The 19,635-nt window shown below is 53.6% G+C and overlaps 1 protein-coding gene across 1 annotated transcript in view; it reads right to left on the reverse strand.

Moving 5' to 3' along the window:
• The window catches only part of LOC133350110 (mast/stem cell growth factor receptor Kit-like), a 34,630-nt gene extending 16,400 nt beyond the window's left edge, over positions 1 to 18,230 (reverse strand). The window contains exons 1-11 of the mRNA XM_061564135.1: positions 18,102 to 18,230; positions 17,052 to 17,223; positions 10,249 to 10,444; positions 9,316 to 9,434; positions 7,653 to 7,783; positions 6,316 to 6,451; positions 5,805 to 5,912; positions 3,646 to 3,756; positions 3,268 to 3,402; positions 2,859 to 2,947; positions 2,257 to 2,379 (exon numbers count right to left, since the gene is read on the reverse strand). Coding sequence (XP_061420119.1) covers positions 2,257 to 2,379; positions 2,859 to 2,947; positions 3,268 to 3,402; positions 3,646 to 3,756; positions 5,805 to 5,912; positions 6,316 to 6,451; positions 7,653 to 7,783; positions 9,316 to 9,434; positions 10,249 to 10,444; positions 17,052 to 17,196 — 1,293 coding nt within the window. The 5' untranslated portion in view covers positions 17,197 to 17,223; positions 18,102 to 18,230. The remainder of the gene's footprint in view (positions 1 to 2,256; positions 2,380 to 2,858; positions 2,948 to 3,267; positions 3,403 to 3,645; positions 3,757 to 5,804; positions 5,913 to 6,315; positions 6,452 to 7,652; positions 7,784 to 9,315; positions 9,435 to 10,248; positions 10,445 to 17,051; positions 17,224 to 18,101) is intronic.
• Between the last annotated feature and the right edge of the window lie 1,405 nt (positions 18,231 to 19,635).

Consider the following 19,635-nt stretch of genomic DNA (forward strand, 5'->3'; position numbering starts at 1 on the left):
CCCCCCACGCAGCTACGGGGTTTTCCCCGTTTTTTCTAATGTACGGCCGGGAAGCCGACCCGCCCATGGAAACGCAGCTGGGTCTGCCCGCACCACGAACTAATTCTAAATTGGCAGAGCATATTAAATTTAATATTCATAAACTGACAGAGGCAAGGGAGGCCGCACGGCTTAATTCGCGGGCTCGCCAAATTGCGAACGAGCGGTTGCGGGCACGGAAGGTATCCGTGCACAATTGGGAACCAGGTGACAAGGCCTGGCTGCATTGCCCTCAGGCACCTTTGGCCACGTCGCCTAAATTGTTGAAGCCGTGGCGAGGACCCGTGGAGGTCGTGCGGGTTGCGCGCCCCCAGTGCGTTCAGATAAAATGGGGGAAACGCCGTTGGTACGTCCACCCCTCCCGACTGAAACCGTTCTCGCCTCCGTATGGCCTCCCCTTGTGTCGTGAGGGCCGAGCATGTGACGTGACCGACGACCCTGAGGGGGAATTGTCCTTGCCTGCTCCTCACATGTCTCCGCCTGACCCGCTCCCAGGTGTCTCGGAACTGACTGCTGCCGACCACCGGCGGCCGGATCTCCACGGCGGGGCCGGTCCTTCCAGGCCCGATCCGTGCCGTCTAGAGCTGCCGGAGACACCGGACGGTCGCCAACGTCCCGTTCCGTACGACGGACCGGCCAGACGGACTCGCGCTAGGTCGCGCTACTTTGTGTAATCTACCCCGTGCGGAGTCGAGGCAGCCGGAGCGCCTCGGCACTGCGTGGGTCACGGTGACACTTGGCGCGTTCGTTTTACGGTGTTCGCTTTTATTGTGTTGTTCGTCGGGCTGTATATTGCTTCGTATTTAAGGTTGTGTTATGTTGTTGTTGTTGTTGTGATACGGGGCACACTGGGATGTGGAGTTCTTTATTACTGCGTTGCGTTATGTTGTGTTGTAGGTTAACAGCCGGGCCGGCTGCAAGCTATGTGGGAGGGGGTGATGTAGAGGTGATACGCGCTGGGATTAAGGATCGTATGCACAGTGTGTGATGATTGGCTGTGTAGGGGGTGACGCGCGCTGACGGTGGAGGATCAGGGGTCAGCGCGGGGTCGTGGGTTACGGGGTACCGATTGGCTGGGGGCGGTGACGCGCTGAGAGGGAGTGATTAGGTGGCAGCGCAGTGTGATTGGTGGGGTAATGTTAACACGCGCTGGGGAGAGCGGATCGTAGAGAGAGTGCGTCGGGATTGGGTCATTAAGGAACGACGCACACGTCGACGCCGCATCAGCTCCGTCCCTCGTGAGCAGGGGCTATAAAAGGGGATGCACACAGGCGTAAGGGCAGTGTGTAACCAGCGAAGAATGAAGACGGGGATGAAGACCTAGAGCCCTGCGGTACCTAGCCCCGCTGTCCTAAGGGGACCGGGACTCTGTGTAACCCAGAGGCGAGTGTAGTGGGTGTAGCCATAGGGCTTACACGAGTCGAGTGTATTGTGTAGCCAGAGGCATAGGGCTTACACGAGTCGAGTGTATTGTGTAGCCAGAGGCATAGGGCTTACACGAGTCGAGTGTATTGTGTAGCCAGAGGCATAGGGCTTACACGAGTCGAGTATATGGTGTGTAGCCAGAGGCCTAGAGCTTACACGAGATTAGTGGAGTGTGTCGGAGGAAGAAGGAAGACCACACGTTGTATTGTGATACCTAAAGGATTTAATAAAAGTGTGTTACCCGTCAAGAAGTTCCTGCCGTCAATTCGCATACTTCACTATCACCACTCACTGTGGTCATGGTAGCACGAAGACCACCACGGTATCCCCTGACTGGAGTCACAGGCACCCTCGGGGGTCCACAATCCCATCAATGTATCCCCTCACTGGGGTCGTGTTACCCCAGGTCTCTGTCCTGCTTCACCGGCCTCATGGGTACTGGCGTGGTCTGGAGCAAGGGATTCACTTTGCACTGAATAGTTCATGGCTCGCCGGCTGGGGTAGGTGGCCAGTAACTCGCAGCAGCCAGAGCGAGAGGTTTACTGGACGTGGTGCGCCATTGATATTAAGCCCTTTGTGGAACCGACCATTTTGTCTACCTTTATGGGGGTTCAAGGTGACCCCAGCCGCAAGGGTCACGGAGTCCTTGAACCCGCTCGTCTCCCACCCCCACGTGCGGCCCTGTGTGATCCAGCCTCGACCCCTGACCCTCACCCCATCCCCGCCCCACATCCAGCAGGTGGGGTTGACCGCCGCGTGACCCCCCACCCCTTCCCGGCGCCCCGGACTCACGTTGCCGCGCTGGATGTAGTTGGGGTCTCGCGTCACGTCTCGGGCCAGCCCAAAGTCGCAGATCTTGGCGAGGAAGCCCTCAGCCAGCAGCACGTTCCGAGCCGCCACGTCGCGGTGCAGGCACTAGGTCACGGTGAGGTCACGGAGCGGTCATGGTGAGGTCACGGGTAGGTCATGGTGAGGTCACGGATAGGTCATGGTGAGGTCACCAACAGGTCACAGACAGGTCAATGAGAGGTCACAGCTAAATGACATGTAATGCAAATGCGTGATTTAATTATTCTCGGAATGTATATTTGGTATCTAAATTACATTTTCCCCAGTAGGTGGTGATTTTAATGTAATTTTTCTATCTCTGGCTCACTACTGATAGGTAATTCGCACCGAGGTGTACAGCAAGGTCGCAGGTCACCTGTAAATTATGGAGTAATGGGGGTCACAGGTCACAACGAGGTCAAGGAGAGGTCAAGGACAGGTAACAATGGGGTCTCGGTGAGGCTGGAGTATGACATGAGCTCACGGCGAGGTATCGCTGAGGTCATGATAGAATCAGGGCACAAGGCGATGAGATCTGGGATCGTGCCAGGTCACGCTGAGGTCACCTTTTTGGAGGAGAGGAAGGCCATGCCGCCCGCCACCTGGTGGCACAGGGAGAGCAACTCCCGGGGCTGCAGGATCTCCTCCGAGCCTCCTGCAGGACACGGGGCGTCACCGTCATTATCGACATCAACACCACCATCGTCGTCCACAACGGTAGCTCCATCACCATGAGCGGCCTCGTCGTCCTCATCGACACAACAGTCACAATCAACACAACCACCACCACCATCATCATCATCACGAGCAGCTTCAGCATCGCCAATTAGCGTGCACTGTGCAATACGCACGCACTGTACAGAGCGCGTACATTGCAAGGTGCAGAGCGTGCAGATGGGGCCCACGCGTTCGCTTTTGAAGCGCGACTCCCTGTGGTGTTTCTCCCCCCCTCCCCCACCCGCCCCTCGCTCCCACCTGGTTCCACCAGGTTCCCGTAGACGGAGTGTTGGGGTGCGAGCCCCGGCTTGGGGGACCCCTTGGGGCTGTGTGCCCGGAGGAAGGTCAGGAGGTCGCCGTGGCAGCAGTACTCGGTGATGAGCAGCACGGGCTCTAGGGGCACAGACACAGCCACTCCCACCGGGGTCTCGCGCAGGGAAAGCAGGGGGAGGAGGAGGAGGAGGGAGGGGGGATCATAGGGACCCACCAAGGGGGAGGGATCGATCAAGGAGGAACCACGGAAGGAATCAGAAAGGGGTGAGGGTTGTGGTAGAATCGGAGCAGTAGGGAGGGGGGGTGAGGAGGGGGATCGTGTAGGAGGAGCTCAAGGGGGACCAGTGGGGATCAGCGCCCCACCGCGCTCGGTGCAGGCTCCCAGCAGGTTCACGATGTTCGGATGCTGCCCCACGTGACACAGAACCTTGAGCTCCATGCGCAGAGCCTCGCGCTCCACGGCACGGGCACTCTCTGTGTGGGCGGGGGGGGGTAAGGTGGAAGGTCAAGCCGGGTCCACACCTGAGCAATCAGTTGCACAACCAAACGGCTCTCCAACTGCTTTGTCCCACGTCCGAGCGAGTAGTTGCACAACAGGAACGTGGCTCGTAATACGATGGATAATATTGGTTGCCAACGCCGACTCGGTGTTAAGAATATCGGTGGCTTCAGTGTCTGGGGGCGCGTCCTTCACACCGCAGGCTCGCCTCTACTCTGGCTGGCCTCACACTCCTCCAGCAGCCAACTTGACAGCCCCGTCACCAGATCGCAAATGTGCCGAGCGGCGAACCCTGGCAGTTGGTCGCAATTGTTGAAGTTTATTGTGACGGTGACTTGAAGCAATACAGGAGCACAATGCAGTTGATAATTGTTTTTTTACCCTTTTTCTGGCAACAAAACTGACACCTTTTTTACAAGGAGTCATGTTTGCATAGAACACAATACCTGCAGTCGGAATACAAACAAAAAACATAACTCTGATAATGAATGCACTGTCCTTGAAGTTGATTGGTCCACGCCCGAGACAGCTTTCCTTAGAGCCTAGTCTCACATGGTGTTGGACCAGATGACGCCTTTTGTTTGCATTCCGACCGCAGGTATTGTGGTCAATGCTAAACATGACTCCTTGTGAAAAAAGGTGTCAGTTTTGTTGCCAGATAAAAGGGTAAAAAAAACAATTATCATATTTTGCTACTGGCAAATGAGGTTCCAATCACGATGCAGTTCTTCGGGGGAACTGCCGATGGGGTTTTTGTTGTCGCTGTTTAACTTCATGCTTTCTTGCACGATACGATGTGTTGTTTCACAATACCTCGCTACAATACGCCCAGCACAGCGGTGGGAAGTGGATTACGCCTCCGCTTGAAGCAACCGGTTGCGCAGTAGCTCGCAACCGGTTGCAGAGATTTCGATTTAAAGCGTTCGTGACTGCAGGGATTCATATTCTTGTTTCTTTCGGTAAAGTCACGTAGAAGGGAAATAATATTTAGAATGTTTCCCTTCTAAATAATATTTCCCTTCTACGTGACTTTACCGAAAGAACCAAGAATATACTTGCAGACATGTCCACATTCAAGCGAATCAGTTGCGTGCAATCGAGCAGTTACAACTGATTGCTGAGGTGTGGACCAGCCCCCCCTCCCAGCCTCTCCTCACCCTGGAGCCGTCCCCAGCACACCACATCCAGTATCGCACCTCCCCCTACGGCTCTGGCTACTCGTCACATGCCACCGTATACATACATAATACGTACTGTGCATACGTTCTGATGATACATACTTGTGATTTCGTTTTTGCATCAAGCTAAGGGCCCACGATGCACGGGGAACCCATATCTAATAGGTGTCGTTGCCTGTAAGCATCGGGCAGTTCGTCATCATTGGTCATGCACGCCTGATGCTGCTGATGAGACACTGACTTTCAAAACCGATGTGAGGTTTGCTTGTGCTGAACCAATGCCGCTGCGTTTGAGCACTCCCAGAAGGCCGTGGGGCCGATGGGATGTGTAGGGAAAAAAATTAACCCGTTAAAACAAAGTTTTTCACTATAAATCCTTTATATGCGTGGCATCGGTTTTTTTTTATTATTAATTTCTGTTTTTTTTGAGTAAGAGTTTCATTTTTATCACATTGGTATTTTAAAATAAAATATGTGAAAAATTTTTCCTAAAAAGTGGAAAATTTAGGAATAATTTTTTCACGAAAATAAATTGTCACGCACAACGAGTCTGTGTGCAAAATGTCAGCTCGATTGGATCACGGGAAGTGGGTTAAAAAACGACCGAAAGATTTGCACGGTCGTAAGCAAGCACGCAAGCAAGCAAGCGAACTTAATATAAACTAAAGGATTTAAAAACACTTGTTTTGACACGGAGAGACGTCTGCACGGCATGAAGAATTGCCACCAAATTAATTTACAAAAATATTCAGCTCGGCTGTCCCCATGCCCCATTTCCCTGCTCCCCCTCAATTGGATTGACCCCCCCCACCACCCATTGCTTGCCCCCCCACCCCTCCCCTCACTCTTGAGCCGCTTGACGGCGACGCACGTGGTGGCGCCCTGCTGCCCGTGGAGGCCGTGGGCCGTGGCCGCCACCACCTCGCCGAAGGCTCCCGTGCCCAGCGTCTCCCCTGGGGGGGGGGGGGAGGGGACACGTGACGTGCGGAGAGGAGAGACACGTGGTGGGGTTCCAGACCTCCTGAGCACTCCATTCGCCCTCGAGTCACTCCTATAGTCACCCTGGTAGTCACTCTTACGCAGTACTCGCTATGTAGTCACTCCCCTAGTCACCCTACATTCACTCCTATAGTCACTCCTCTAGTCACCCTGTAGTCACTCCTCTCGTCATTCCTCTCGTCACTCCTCTCGTCACCCTGTAATCCTATCGTGACCCCTATACTCACCCTGTACAATATGAACTGCTGCAATCAGCACCGTACTCGCCCTGTATTCACTCTGTCACCCTTCTAGCCAACATGTATTCGCTCCTAGACTCACCATATTAGTCACCCACACAGTCAACCTCGGGCTTACCCAGGTCGAGTGTGGCTCTGTCCACCTCCCAGTGGTGGAGGTCGTAGGTCAGCTTGCCGGGGTCGATGTAGATGTACTCGTTCGTGTCGTGGTCCACGGAGTCGATGATTTTCCACTGAACCTCGTAGTGCGGCTTCTGTGGAGCGGTACCGGTACTCAGCACTCACTCACTCATCACTCACTCACACAGCCACTCACTCACTCAGCACTCACTCACTCATCACTCACTCAGCACTCACACAGCACTCACTCACTAATCACTCACACATCACTCACTCACACAGCCACTCACTCACTCAGCACTCACTCATCACTCACACAGCACTCACTCACTAATCACTCACACATCACTCACTCACACAGCCACTCACTCACTCATCACTCACTCACTCAGCACTCACTCATCACTCACTCACACAGCACTCACTCACTCACACGTCACTGACTCTCACGGCGCTCAGCACTTGCACTAACCATCACACAAAGCCAGCACTCAACACTGCCCTAACCTTGGGCAGTTCACGTTGTCAGCATTGTATTACCGTTATTATGAATACGCTTTACTCCCCAGGAAAGCCTCACCGAATCTCAAATAATTTTTTTTAGGAGGATCCTGCCAAGTTTTCCGCATTAGGGGACGATGTTGCTGCTGCTGCTGTGTGATCCCACTGAGTGATTTTCATTTATTTAAGTTTTTCGCATTGGGATGTTTGCCCAATACCCTATAACATTGTTGTAGTTACCTACATGGGACAGTCTACCTAAGCCAGCCGACCTGAGTTTGGGGGCTATCGTACAAAGACCATGTCACAAGCAAGGGGGCTCTGGCCGTAACGAATATCGATGCCGAATGCCGACTCGCAGGAGCACCCACGGGACAACATCTCCGATATCACCGACGCGGTTGGCGATGTCGCGCGGGCACGACGGCCCCCTGACTTGCTGGACGGACGGAGGCACAGAGCCGAAGAGGACGAGACGAGCGACATCACAGGGCGGAGCGAGGTGGTGTGGAGACATCGGGGCAAGGAAAGCCACAGGACGGAGCGCCTCGGAAGGTAACGACGCATTGAGACGTCGCGGGTGGACCGTGAAGGTCACCGCGTGTCCACCGTGCGGCAGCTGTTGGGGGTCTGGCGGAGGGCGGGGAGCGTTGGGAGCGTTGGGAGCGAGGAGGCGGCGGCGGTGGCGGTGGCATCAGCGGCTTTGGGCCACGGTGACATCTCGAGCACTTTGACGCACCCCCAACGGTCGCGACGGATGGCCGATTGGGGGGTAGCAGGAGGAGAGAGCGGATGAGGCCTGTGCGCGAGAGGCCGCGGTGGCCCTGAGCTCACCTGCTTGTACCTGTAGAACAGGTACCCCGCGATGAATGTCATGGCCAGGGTGGCAGCGCCCAGCGCCGGCACCACGTGGTTCCCTTGTTGGGCACCGCTCCTCTGGGCCTGGTGAGCGACTCTGGGTGGCTCTAGGAGCAGAGGGAACACGCGGATTGCTTGACGGGGAGGCGGGTGGAAGCTAGTTTTTTTTTTTAAACAAAGTTGCTGAGCACAGGCCGAAAGGGTACCCCAAAATGCTAAGCGGGCAGCAACAAACAGCACTGTTAAGACTTGACAAGGGTGAACACGTGTTTTGAGGGTGATTTGTAAGCGCTTGAAGAGGAAGATGCGAATATCAATTGGTAGCGCTGTACCGCCACCACGCGCTGTTCGCTCCTCGTTGTCCTACAGAGAGAGAGAGGGGGGCGACTCAGAGGTGTGAGGAGGAACCGCGGACGAGCGAGAAGGCAGCAGCAGCAGCATCCGGGCGGTGAGTCTGCGCCGACAATTTACAAGCGCCGCGGTATCTCCATCAGTGATGGATTATCCTCGTAGCAAAAGTAGCCACAAATGCAGCTACGGGCCCCGCACTTTCAAGGGCCCCGCGCTAAATGCTTTCAAGCTATCAATTCTGGTTCAGTGATTCTGCACTTGCTCTATTACTATAGTACTATACCGCCTTCAACTTTTATGAACGACTGGGTGTTTAAAGTTAGCGATTTGTCGTATTATCTGGCTGTATAACAAATGAAAAAATACAATTACTTTACTGTGCAAGTAAAAAAATTGTGTTTTAATATTTATGTTTTTTTTTTATGAAGGGCCCCTTTATAACATTTGCTACAGGCCCCGCACTAGCTTAATCGGTACTCATCTCCATCTATTAAGGTGTTATCATCCAATTAATGAGCGTGTATATGTACACGTGGGAGGAAACCGGAGCACCCTGAGAAAACCCACTCGTGCGAGGGGGAAACACTCTATCCCGTAGAGACGCAACAGGTGGAGTACACATTTGCTGCACCACCTACTCCTGGCGAGCCAAGGACACGGCTCCTCTTTGATGCCCACGGGAAGGGAGATCCCCTCGCTACCTCCACAGTTCTGGACTAGAAGCCACGTGCGTATCCACCACCGCCTGCCACCAGGAGACGATGGGAGGGAATTCTCGAGTGGCGCATGGCAAGAAGTAGAAAGAGAAGCGTTGTGACCTGTAGGGACCCCGGTGAGTGATCGAGTGACTGGGGTGAGTCAGTGAGTGCTGGATCATCGGTCACCCTGGCTGCTGCTTTACGTTGAATGATATCAGGAGTCGGGGTAGGTGATGGGAACAAGTAAAGTGGAGTTGATGTGCATGACAAGGTCCACTTGAGCCAGTTTTCCTAAACCAGGCTGTGAAGCCGGGCATAGCGATTGGTGTGTTTGATGATTGCGCGTCATGAATGATGTGTGGGAGGATGACGGTGGTGTCACGCGGTGAGCAGGACGGTCGCATCTCACCGCTCGCCATGCTCACGTTGACGCTGATGACCGCGTGCGCGTCATGAATGATGTGTGGGAGGATGGCGGTGGTGTCACGCGGTGAGCAGGGCGGTGGCATCTCACCGCTCGCCATGCTCACGTTGACGCTGATGACCGCGTGCGCGTCATGAATGATGTGTGGGAGGATGGCGCATCTCACCGCTCGCTATGCTCACGTTGACGCTGATGACCGCGTGCGCGTCCCCGTTGTGCGCCACCATGGAGTAGCTGCCACTCTCCACGGGGACAATGCGACGCAGCGAAAGCGTGCACTTACACCTAGCACGCGTGGACGTACATAGACACACACACACACGCGCGGACACGAAGGGACAGAAAGCGGACAAAGACTTACAACAACAACCGCCATTCACCACTAAGTGACGGTGGCATCACCACGACGCTTGTGCCAAGCTACGTGCACTGTGAGGCAACGTGAAGTGTTGAAGGCTCGTTTGCAGGAGGTCACGGAACAGACCCAGGTGCCATGGATTGAGTGTGCTCCCTACTGTGTCAACTTGTTGAATTTTATCCGCCCGGCACTCCGCTCATTGTTGTGAGCGTCGTTCCTCTGCCCTCCGCTGTTGTTGGAGGGCAGTTACCTCGAAGTGCCCAGTAGCGACGTCTTTCACGAGCCTCCTCCACAGAGGTGGATCTCGACTCCGTTGGTATAAGTGGTCGGCAAGTCCACTCAGCTCCACGTCCTATTGCACCGCATCAGCTCCATCTCTTCTACAGCCCATTAAATCGCGCCCGTTAAGCCCCCTCGAATTGGACAAACAGAAGCTGCCTGGGCATGCGTTGGCTGGGCATGCGGGCTACGTGACCCAGCCAACGCAACCTCGCCTGCCGAAGGATCTCAACGATGGGACTGTGTCCATATCGTTTAGGGATCTGCGAGCTCTTCGCACTGTAACCCAGCCTGGTAAAATCCACGATGGATCGGTGCAGGGTGTTCCCTTACAGCGCCCCGCGTTTCGGTAAGCGTAGAGAAGGGAGCGCATGCCCCGTGGCCGGGGACAACAACAAACAAAAAACCGCCCGGACAAACGACACGGACACACGACGCAGACATGCGGAGCCTGCATCATACCAGTGTCCGCGGGTAGTGTCCTCGCAGGCCCGTGAGGTCGACGCGTTGATGACCGAGACGCCGTTGTGCAGCCAGCTGCAGTTGCTGAGTGGAGGAACCGAGAGCACCCCCACGCTCAGCTTCAGGGAGTCGCCGCGCGCCACCAAGACGCTGGGTCCAGGCGGATTCAGCAGGGACAGCTCCAACACTCCGCGGTCTGCACAGGTAGCCAGCCAGGATGATCGGAGCCCACATTTCAAGTGCACCCGCGTCTCGCCGCGCTTGCGACTTCCCGCTCACGGCCAACACCCAGTGACGATTACCCGAACCGGTCCTGGGCTAGCCGTAGATCGACTCAGCCTCAAATGAGTACCTGGTGGGTGTGTGTAAACATCGCCACGAGGGAGACAAAGGCGGCCGAGCATGGTACTGGTCACCCAAACCCCCCTTTGTTCCATGCCGGTCTTCATAGGTGTTCGCTAAACACCACTTGCCCCTAGAGTCTGGGAAGGCTATATGGGTCATCTTTGTATTTGTCGGATATAGGGTTTGTGTGTACTGTATATAAAGTCTGTGTGTGTGTATATATAGGGTGTGTGTGTATGTTGAAGGTGTGTAGGTTGTGTGGGAGCGAGTGGCATGTGCATGTGTGCCAAGTGTTTGTGTGCATGACTCCTTGATGCAGGTGTGCATGACTCCTTGATGCAGGTGTGCATGACTCCTTGATGCAGGTGTGCATGGCTCCTTGATGCAGGTGTGCATGGCTCTTATCGGGGCTGGGCATTTGTGTGCAGGGCGTGTGCAGGGTGCGTGTGTATGTTAAACTTCCTTCGCACCGTACGTAGCCAACCTTGCTAACCGGGGATGTGGGTTGGGTGTGCGTCCGTGGACGGTGCGCGTGTGCAGGGTGTGTGTGTAGGGTGTGTGTGTGTGTGCAGGGTGTGTGTGTGTGCAGGGTGTGTTTGTGTGCGGGGTGTGTGTGTGTGTGTGCAGGGTGTGTGTGCAGGGTGTGTGTGCAGGGTGTGTGTGCAGGGTGTGTGTGTGCAGGGTGTGTGTGTGCAGGGTGTGTGTGTGTGTGTGCAGGGTGTGTGTGTGCAGGGTGTGTGTGTGTGTGTGCAGGGTGTGTGTGAGCAGGGTGTGTGTGCAGGGTGTGTGTGTGCAGGGTGTGTGTGTGTGCAGGGTGTGTGTGTGTGCAGGACGTGTGTGTGTAGGGTGTGTGCAGGGTGTGTGTGTGTAGGGTGTGTGCAGGGTGTGTGTGTAGGGTGTGTGCAGTGTGTGTGTGTGCAGGGTGTGTGTGTGTGCAGGGTGTGTGTGTGTAGGGTGTGTGCAGGGTGTGTGTGTGTGCAGGGTGTGTGTGTGTACAGGGTGTGTGTGTGTGCAGGGTGTGTGTGTGTACAGGGTGTGTGTGTGTGCAGGGTGTGTGTGTGTGTGTACAGGGTGTGTGTGTGTGCAGGGTGTGTGTGTGCAGGGTGTGTGTGTGTGTGCAGGGTGTGTGTGTGCAGGGTGTGTGTGTGTGTGTGCAGGGTGTGTGTGAGCAGGGTGTGTGTGCAGGGTGTGTGTGTGCAGGGTGTGTGTGTGTGCAGGGTGTGTGTGTGTGCAGGACGTGTGTGTGTAGGGTGTGTGCAGGGTGTGTGTGTGTTGGGTGTGTGCAGGGTGTGTGTGTAGGGTGTGTGCAGTGTGTGTGTGTGCAGGGTGTGTGTGTGTGCAGGGTGTGTGTGTGTAGGGTGTGTGCAGGGTGTGTGTGTGTGCAGGGTGTGTGTGTGGATGGGGTGTGTGTGTGTGCAGGGTGTGTGTGTGTACAGGGTGTGTGTGTGTGCGGGGTGTGTGTGTGTGTGTACAGGGTGTGTGTGTGTGCAGGGTGTGTGTGTGCAGGGTGTGTGTGTGTGTGCAGGGTGTGTGTGCAGGGTGTGTGTGTGTGTGTGCAGGGTGTGTGTGAGCAGGGTGTGTGTGCAGGGTGTGTGTGTGCAGGGTGTGTGTGTGTGCAGGGTGTGTGTGTGTGCAGGACGTGTGTGTGTAGGGTGTGTGCAGGGTGTGTGTGTGTAGGGTGTGTGCAGGGTGTGTGTGTAGGGTGTGTGCAGTGTGTGTGTGTGCAGGGTGTGTGTGTGTGCAGGGTGTGTGTGTGTAGGGTGTGTGCAGGGTGTGTGTGTGTGCAGGGTGTGTGTGTGTATAGGGTGTGTGTGTGTGCAGGGTGTGTGTGTGTACAGGGTGTGTGTGTGTGCAGGGTGTGTGTGTGTGTGTACAGGGTGTGTGTGTGTGCAGGGTGTGTGTGCAGGGTGTGTGTGTGTGCAGGGTGTGTGTGTGTGTGCAGTGTGTGTGTGTGCGCGTGTAGGCTATGTGTCAGTACTGGACGTATGTGCATGTGCAGAGTATGTGTGTACAGGGTTCGTGTGCAGGGTGTGTGTGTGTGTGTGCAGAGTGTGTGTGCAGGGTGTGTGTGTGCAGGGTGTGTGTGAGCAGGGTGTGTGTGCAGGGTGTGTGTGCAGGGTGTGTGTGTGTGCAGGGTGTGTGTGTGTGCAGGACGTGTGTGTGTAGGGTGTGTGCAGGGTGTGTGTGTGTAGGGTGTGTGCAGGGTGTGTGTGTGTAGGGTGTGTGCAGTGTGTGTGTATGCAGGGTGTGTGTGTGTGCAGGGTGTGTGTGTGTAGGGTGTGTGCAGGGTGTGTGTGTGTGTGCAGGGTGTGTGTGCAGGGTGTGTGTGTGTGCAGGGTGTGTGTGTGTGCAGTGTGTGTGTGTGCGCGTGTAGGCTATGTGTCAGTACTGGACGTATGTGCATGTGCAGAGTGTGTGTGTACAGGGTTCGTGTGCAGGGTGTGTGTGTGTGCAGAGTGTGTGTGCAGGGTGTGTGTGTGTGTACAGGGTGTGTGTGTGTGCAGGGTGTGTGTGTGTGTGCAGGGTGTGTGTGCAGGGTGTGTGTGCAGTGTTGTATCTATGCCCTGTTTTCCGTTATTACTATTAAGAATAATTAAGAAAAACATTTTTTATAGCTATTTTTTTTTTTAATAATGAAAACAACTCACGGGCACACCGGGAGTCCATGAGACATGGAGGGCGGTTGAAATGATAGGAATTCGGTCACAAAAGGTCATAGACATCCAGACGGACAAAAAGATGTATGGACTAAACCTCCCGAGACATCTGGAGATGTACAGATAAGGTGCAGAGTGAATGACGGTTGAAGCTTCGCGTTTTCTTGGCGTTTTCCCCACCGAAAAGTAGAAACTTAACAAAGATAATTAACCAACAAACAATAATATTTTTACTATTATTATATGTTTCCTACCTACACGACCTTCCAAAAAAGCTAAAGAGTGCGAATTCCAGAGGGCTTAAAAAAATAACTCGGAATAAACACCAATCTCTGGAGAACTAAACTGGGCGAAGCCCCAAGGTAATAATGTGACGAGGAGCATTACGAATACTCATTAAACATAGACGAATGATAACCACGATACTAAGACCGAAGGAACTCATAACATATAATTCAAGAATAAATGTAACACACAGGACCACATAAATGTATTGCAAACATCTCCTCGACCACCTTTGTCTTCCAGCGGGGTCTGACCTCAGAATGACCCACCCAGAGTAAGCAAGGAGGGAGAAAAAAAGGTCACAAAGGGGGGGGTTTGTGCTGACATTGGTTGTTTTCTCTCGCAAGAGACGCGGAGAGAGGAGTGGATGCTCGCGTGTTTGAGTTAAGCACGGCCGCCTTTGTCTCCCCGCAGCACAAACAGATGGCCCAGGAATGCTTGGAGGGTTAGGAAAAGGTCACAAGGAGGGATCGCGCCGGTGTCTGTTTCTTCTCGCTCTGTTTGTTTTTTTTTGTTGCCCGCTCGCAAGGAATGCAGAGAGAAGGGAGTCACGTTTAAGTTAGGCACACACACAGCGAACGAGCAGTCTGGGTTGAGTCGTGCTCAGTCTGGTCCGAGTCGAGCTCAGCGTTGCGACGGGGCACGCAAGGGAGCTGTGGCAGTCGTGCCTCGAGGAGAGATGGGACGACGAGACATCGTTAAAGTGACAGTCTGAGAGCAGTCTGTTCGAGTCGCGCTCAGTCTCGCAACTCGGCTTGCGACGCAGCGTTGCGACGGGGGCTCGCAAGAGAGCTGGGGCGGTTGTGCCTCGAGAAGTGATGGAACGAGGAGGAGTCGTTCGAGTCGCAGAAGTCTGCGTTCAACCTGGGTCAGGGCTGGGTTTCAGCCGTGCTCCGGCTGGCGGAGCGTCGTGAGGACACGAAACACCGATGCCGATAACAGGTGTCGCTTCTCGCAGAACGAAGTTAAGTGCGAGTGAAGCTGGCAGTTGCCCGAACAAAGGAAGCACGGAGCAGAGAGAGTGACGAGTGACGACAAACAATCAACCTGTAAAAGGGCGGAGATCGCCAAGCGTCGACCAAGCGTGCAAAACAGAGAGCGCGAAGCAGTGGAGAAAGCCTGGTCAAACGGCTGTGGAGAGAGAGAGAGCGCAAGAGCAGCACGACTCGGACGTCACCGGGCGTCACCGAGCGTCGTGCCAACTCATCATTCAGCAGTGGAGAAAGCCTGGTCAAACGGCTGTGGAGAGAGAGAGAGAGCGCAAGAGCAGCACGACTCGGACGTCACCGGGCGTCACCGAGCGTCGTGCCAACTCGTCATTCAGCAGTGGAGAAAGCCTGGTCAAACGGCTGTGGAGAGAGAGAGAGCGCAAGAGCAGCACGACTCGGACGTCACCGGGCGTCACCGAGCGTCGTGCCAACTCGTCATTCAGCAGTGGAGGAAGCCTGGTAAAACGGCTGCGAGGGAGAGGACAGCGCCATCGAATGCGCCGTGTGCCTGAGGGCACACCGACCAACGACCAGTGTGAACACACAAGACGTCCAGAGCGACGGCGAGCATCGTGCCGACTCAACAATCAATCGAGCAGTGGAGAAGCCGGGGGCTGCCACCAAGAAAGCGCGTGCGCCACCTTGCGCCACCGTGCGCCACCGTGCGCCACCTTGCGCCACCGTGCGCCACCGTGCGCCACCTTGCGCCACCGTGCGCCACCGGGCGCCACCGTGCGCCACCTTGCGCCACCGTGCGCCACCCTGCGCCACCGTGCGCCACCTTGCGCCACCGTGCGCCACCTTGCGACACCGTGCGCCACCCTGCGCCACCGTGCGCCACCTTGCGCCACCGTGCGCCACCTTGCGCCACCGTGCGCCACCCTGCGCCACCGTGCGCCACCGGGCGACACCGTGCGCCACCCTGCGCCACCGTGCGCCACCTTGCGCCACCGTGCGCCACCTTGCGCCACCGTGCGCCACCCTGCGCCACCGGGCGCCACCGTGCGACACCGAGCGACACCGAGCGACACGAGCGACCGAGCATCTTCAAGGACAGCATCGTGCCAACTCGTCATCTAGCAGTAGAAAGAGAGAGCGCACGAGCAGCACCAAGCCCCGGAACCATCAAGCGCCAAGCAAGCAAGTTTCTTCAAGGAACATCGTGCCAACGCCGCTCAATCCAGCAGTGGAGAGAGAGAGAGAGAGCAAAAGCCGAGCGACACGCCGAGCGAGGGAACAGCAGGAGCAGAGCGGCGGCCACGCCCAACCCAGAGAAAACTTCTGGCCGCTGTTCGTATCCTCCCACACCACACAAGCTAACGACACAATTAATATTACGAGGGGACAACGCACACACAGCACGCACACGAATAAGACTTTAAAAGAAAAACTGTCTTTTCGTTTCAAAAAGGGTTGCCATTTCGAGGTGGTGCGTTCAATATCAACTGATCGTGCAAAGCAGTTGCTGCCGTCGAGTTACATGAATAAGAAATGTTTTGGTCATTCATTTTCGTTAACTGCATAATTTCGCCAATGAAGAAGTATTTTTAGTCATTCATTTTCGTTAATTGCATAAGATTGCCCATGAATTTATTGACGTATACTCGCTTTCGCATACTAGAGTGTCATGTGCTTGTTTAGAATTAAAATTGCTTAACACCAACTGTTCGAGTGCTTCTTTCCAAGTCCATGCAAAACTGTCTTATTCTTGACAACTGTATTCTGTGATGAGATCTGAAACTGGTGACCTGAAATATCATAACACACACTAAGATAATCGGTAAACGTTTAATCGATGATAATCGTGTTATCCTGATTGATATAACTCTGGATAAACGAAGCTGAGCCTAATTATCACAACTGCACACAATAACACGACCGCAAGCATCCGCATAAATTACTACGATTATCATAATTTATGCATATAATTACACGCATTATCATTATTTATGCATATTAATACACACACTATCATAATTAATGCGATTTGCGCATTTTTCGGAAAATTATTAATTTTTATTATTTTCATCAAAATTTCATAATCCAACACATACAACAGCAGGGTGTGTGTGTGTGTGCAGGGTGTGTGTGTGTACAGGGTGTGTGTGTGCAGTGTGTGTGTGCAGTGTGTGTGTGTGCAGTGTGTGTGTGCAGTGTGTGTGTGTGTGCATGGTGTGTGTGTGTACAGGGTGTGTGTGTGTGCAGTGTGTGTGTGTGCAGTGTGTGTGTGTGCAGGGTGTGTGTGTAGGGTGTGTGTGCAGGGTGTGTGCAGGGTGTGTGTGCATGTGCAGGGTGTTTGTGCAGGGTGTGTGTGCAGGGTGTGTGTGCAGGGTGTGTACAGGGTGTGTACAGGGTGTGTACAGGGTGTTTGTGCAGGGTGTCTACAGGGTGTTTGTACAGGGTGTGTGTGTGTGCAGGGTGTGTACAGGGTGTTTGTACAGGGTATGTGTGTGTACAGGGTGTGTGTGTGTGCAGTGTGTGTGTGTGTGCAGTGTGTGTGTGCATGGTGTGTGTGCAGGGCGCGCACCCAGCACGGTGACATTGGCCGCGACGTTGACGGAGAGGCCTCCATCCCTGCGGTCTTTCCCCTGGCACAGCACACTCCCCGCGTTCTCACGCGCTGCTCGGTCCAGGCTCACGGCACCTTTGAGCTCGTGAAGAGACGGCGACATGATGTGGTACTCATTTGGGTGTTTCACCTGCGGCGGGGGGGGGGGGGGTCAGAGAGAGAGGGGTGACGTCGCGGCAGGGAGTCACCAGTCGATCCGAGGTCCCTGGGGCCTCTCGCTCGTTCGGACATCGACATGCCGGGTGGAGGTGAAGAGGCATCCAGTGCCGGGTGGTCCTCGTAGCACGAGTAGCTGCTACACGTGCTCGGGCCACGCACTTCCAAGGGCACCGCGCTAAATGCTTTCAAGCTATCAATTCCGGTTCAGTGATTCTGCACTTGCTCTATTGCTAAAGTACTATACCGACTCCTTGTAAAAAGGTGTCAGTTTTGTTGCCAGATAGAAGGGTAAAAAAACAATTATCACATGTTTTTACTGGCAAATGAGGTTCCAATCGTGTAAATGTTTACCCCGAGCTCTCATACTCTGATGGTGCATTGTCTTTGAGTTGTGCGCCTTTTGGCGTCGTCTGGTCCAACACCATGTGAGACTAGGCTCTAAGGAAAGCTGTCTCGGGTGTGGACCAATCAACTTCAAGGACAGTGCATACATTATCAGAGTTATGTTTTTTGTTTGCATTATGACTGCAGGTATTGTGGTCTATGCAAACATGACTCCTTGTTAAAAAAAATGGGTCAGTTTTGTTGCCAGATAAAAGGGTAAAAATCAATTATCACATTTTTTACTGGTAAATGAGGTTCCAATGGTACTATACCGCCTTCAACTTTATTAACGACTGGGTGTTTAAGGTTCGCGATTTGTCGCATTATCTGGCTGTATAGCAAATGAAAAAATACAATTACTTTACTGTGCAAGTAAAAAAATGTGTGTTTTAATATTTTCATTTAGGGCCCTTTTATAACGCATGCAATAGGCCCCACACTAGTTTAATCCGGCACTGCACTCACCCACAACGACTCTGTAGGGGCGAGATGGGTCCAGCGGAGCTCAATGTTTCTAACCTCCAACTGCACGGAGCAGCGGAAGTGGAGTGGGTCACCCACGCGGACCACCGCGAAGGGAGGTTCCACCTTGACTCGCGGGACCACGGCTCCTACACCGTCGCCACCATCATCACTCAAACATGATCACTCAACATCATCACCACCATCATCATCATCATCCTTATTGATTGTCAATGATCAATATGATATAATCATCGGGGGTATTCATGAGTAGTGATCTAATTATGAATACAGTATATCATCACTCGTAATTATTACTGATCACTGATCATCGCAATATGGGTATATCATCATTGCCAATAATATATACATCACGATCGTTATTGAAGTATCACCATCATGAGCACCCTGTCTTGGATTCAAGGCCAGGAGCATGGTTGCCACCTTTTACACTGTAGACCGAAAAGTTACATGTTTATGATTCTGACCAGGTCTGTCATCAGAACTGTGAAGTTCTCCTCCTGTAAAGTTCAACGCGATACCTGCACCAAGATCTGTGTACAAATCAACTGCTGGTACCCGAGCACGGACGCCAATTCCCAGGTTGTTCTGGGTCAAACCTAGACACGTGGAAACCCTCTCCAGGAGCCATAATACCAGCCATTGCCAGGAGACTTTTATATCTCGGCCGGTGTCACGGCCATCGGCCCAGATGGTGAAACCTCCTGCGATGGTGGTTGCACCATTGTACCTCTGAGACGACAATAACAACAGTGAATGATCAAAATGATCTGATTTGATTAGTAAGGTTATCAAGCAATCCACTTTTATGCGCCATATACGGACAACTGGCATAGCTAAATACTTGACATCTCTCGTGGTCCTGAATTTCGCTCTGGTCACATGTGCTACCGGTCAAGGCCCGGTCTTGTAAGTTGATCGATTGTAGGTGCCGCTATAATCCATGCTGTATTGGGTGTAACGAGTAGCTCTAGACCAGACGAGCGAAGGACTCGGGAAGCGGTGTCGGTAGAAATGAGAGGGCAAGCGAAACGTTGAGGACGGCAAGCTTGACCTTTAACCTCACGCGAGGGTGAGTGCCGTTGCAGCGAGGGGGTGGTATGAGACCATTTGGCAACGTCTACGTGAACAAGTGGGCGCTCTTCCAGCGATCTTTGTGGACATGTGGGATCCAGTGAGTGACTCGGGAAGAAGAGCGATGAGGGAGTTTACCGTGAGTCCTCGAAAATATCAGATCGAGGACACCGGAGGCAAGGACCGCGAGGTGAAGGACTAGAGCTGAGACAACGTCATGTATATTCTTAGGTTGTTTCGGTAAAGTCACGTAATAGCAATCGTGCTGTGACGGTTCCACCTGAAACGGAACCTTGTGTTGCCTCCGAAACGTCGTGATTTTAATTTTATTTTATTTAACTCTTATTAATTTTAAATTTTAATTTTTTACCTACGTGACTTTACCGAAAAAACTTAAGAATATGAATCCTTGCAGTCACGAAAGCTTCAAATCTAGAATTAC

This window comes from Lethenteron reissneri, chromosome 32 (genome assembly GCF_015708825.2).
Source record: "Lethenteron reissneri isolate LAM-NWPU_2019-01 chromosome 32, ASM1570882v1, whole genome shotgun sequence".
In the NCBI taxonomy this organism is placed as follows: Eukaryota; Metazoa; Chordata; class Hyperoartia; order Petromyzontiformes; family Petromyzontidae; genus Lethenteron; species Lethenteron reissneri.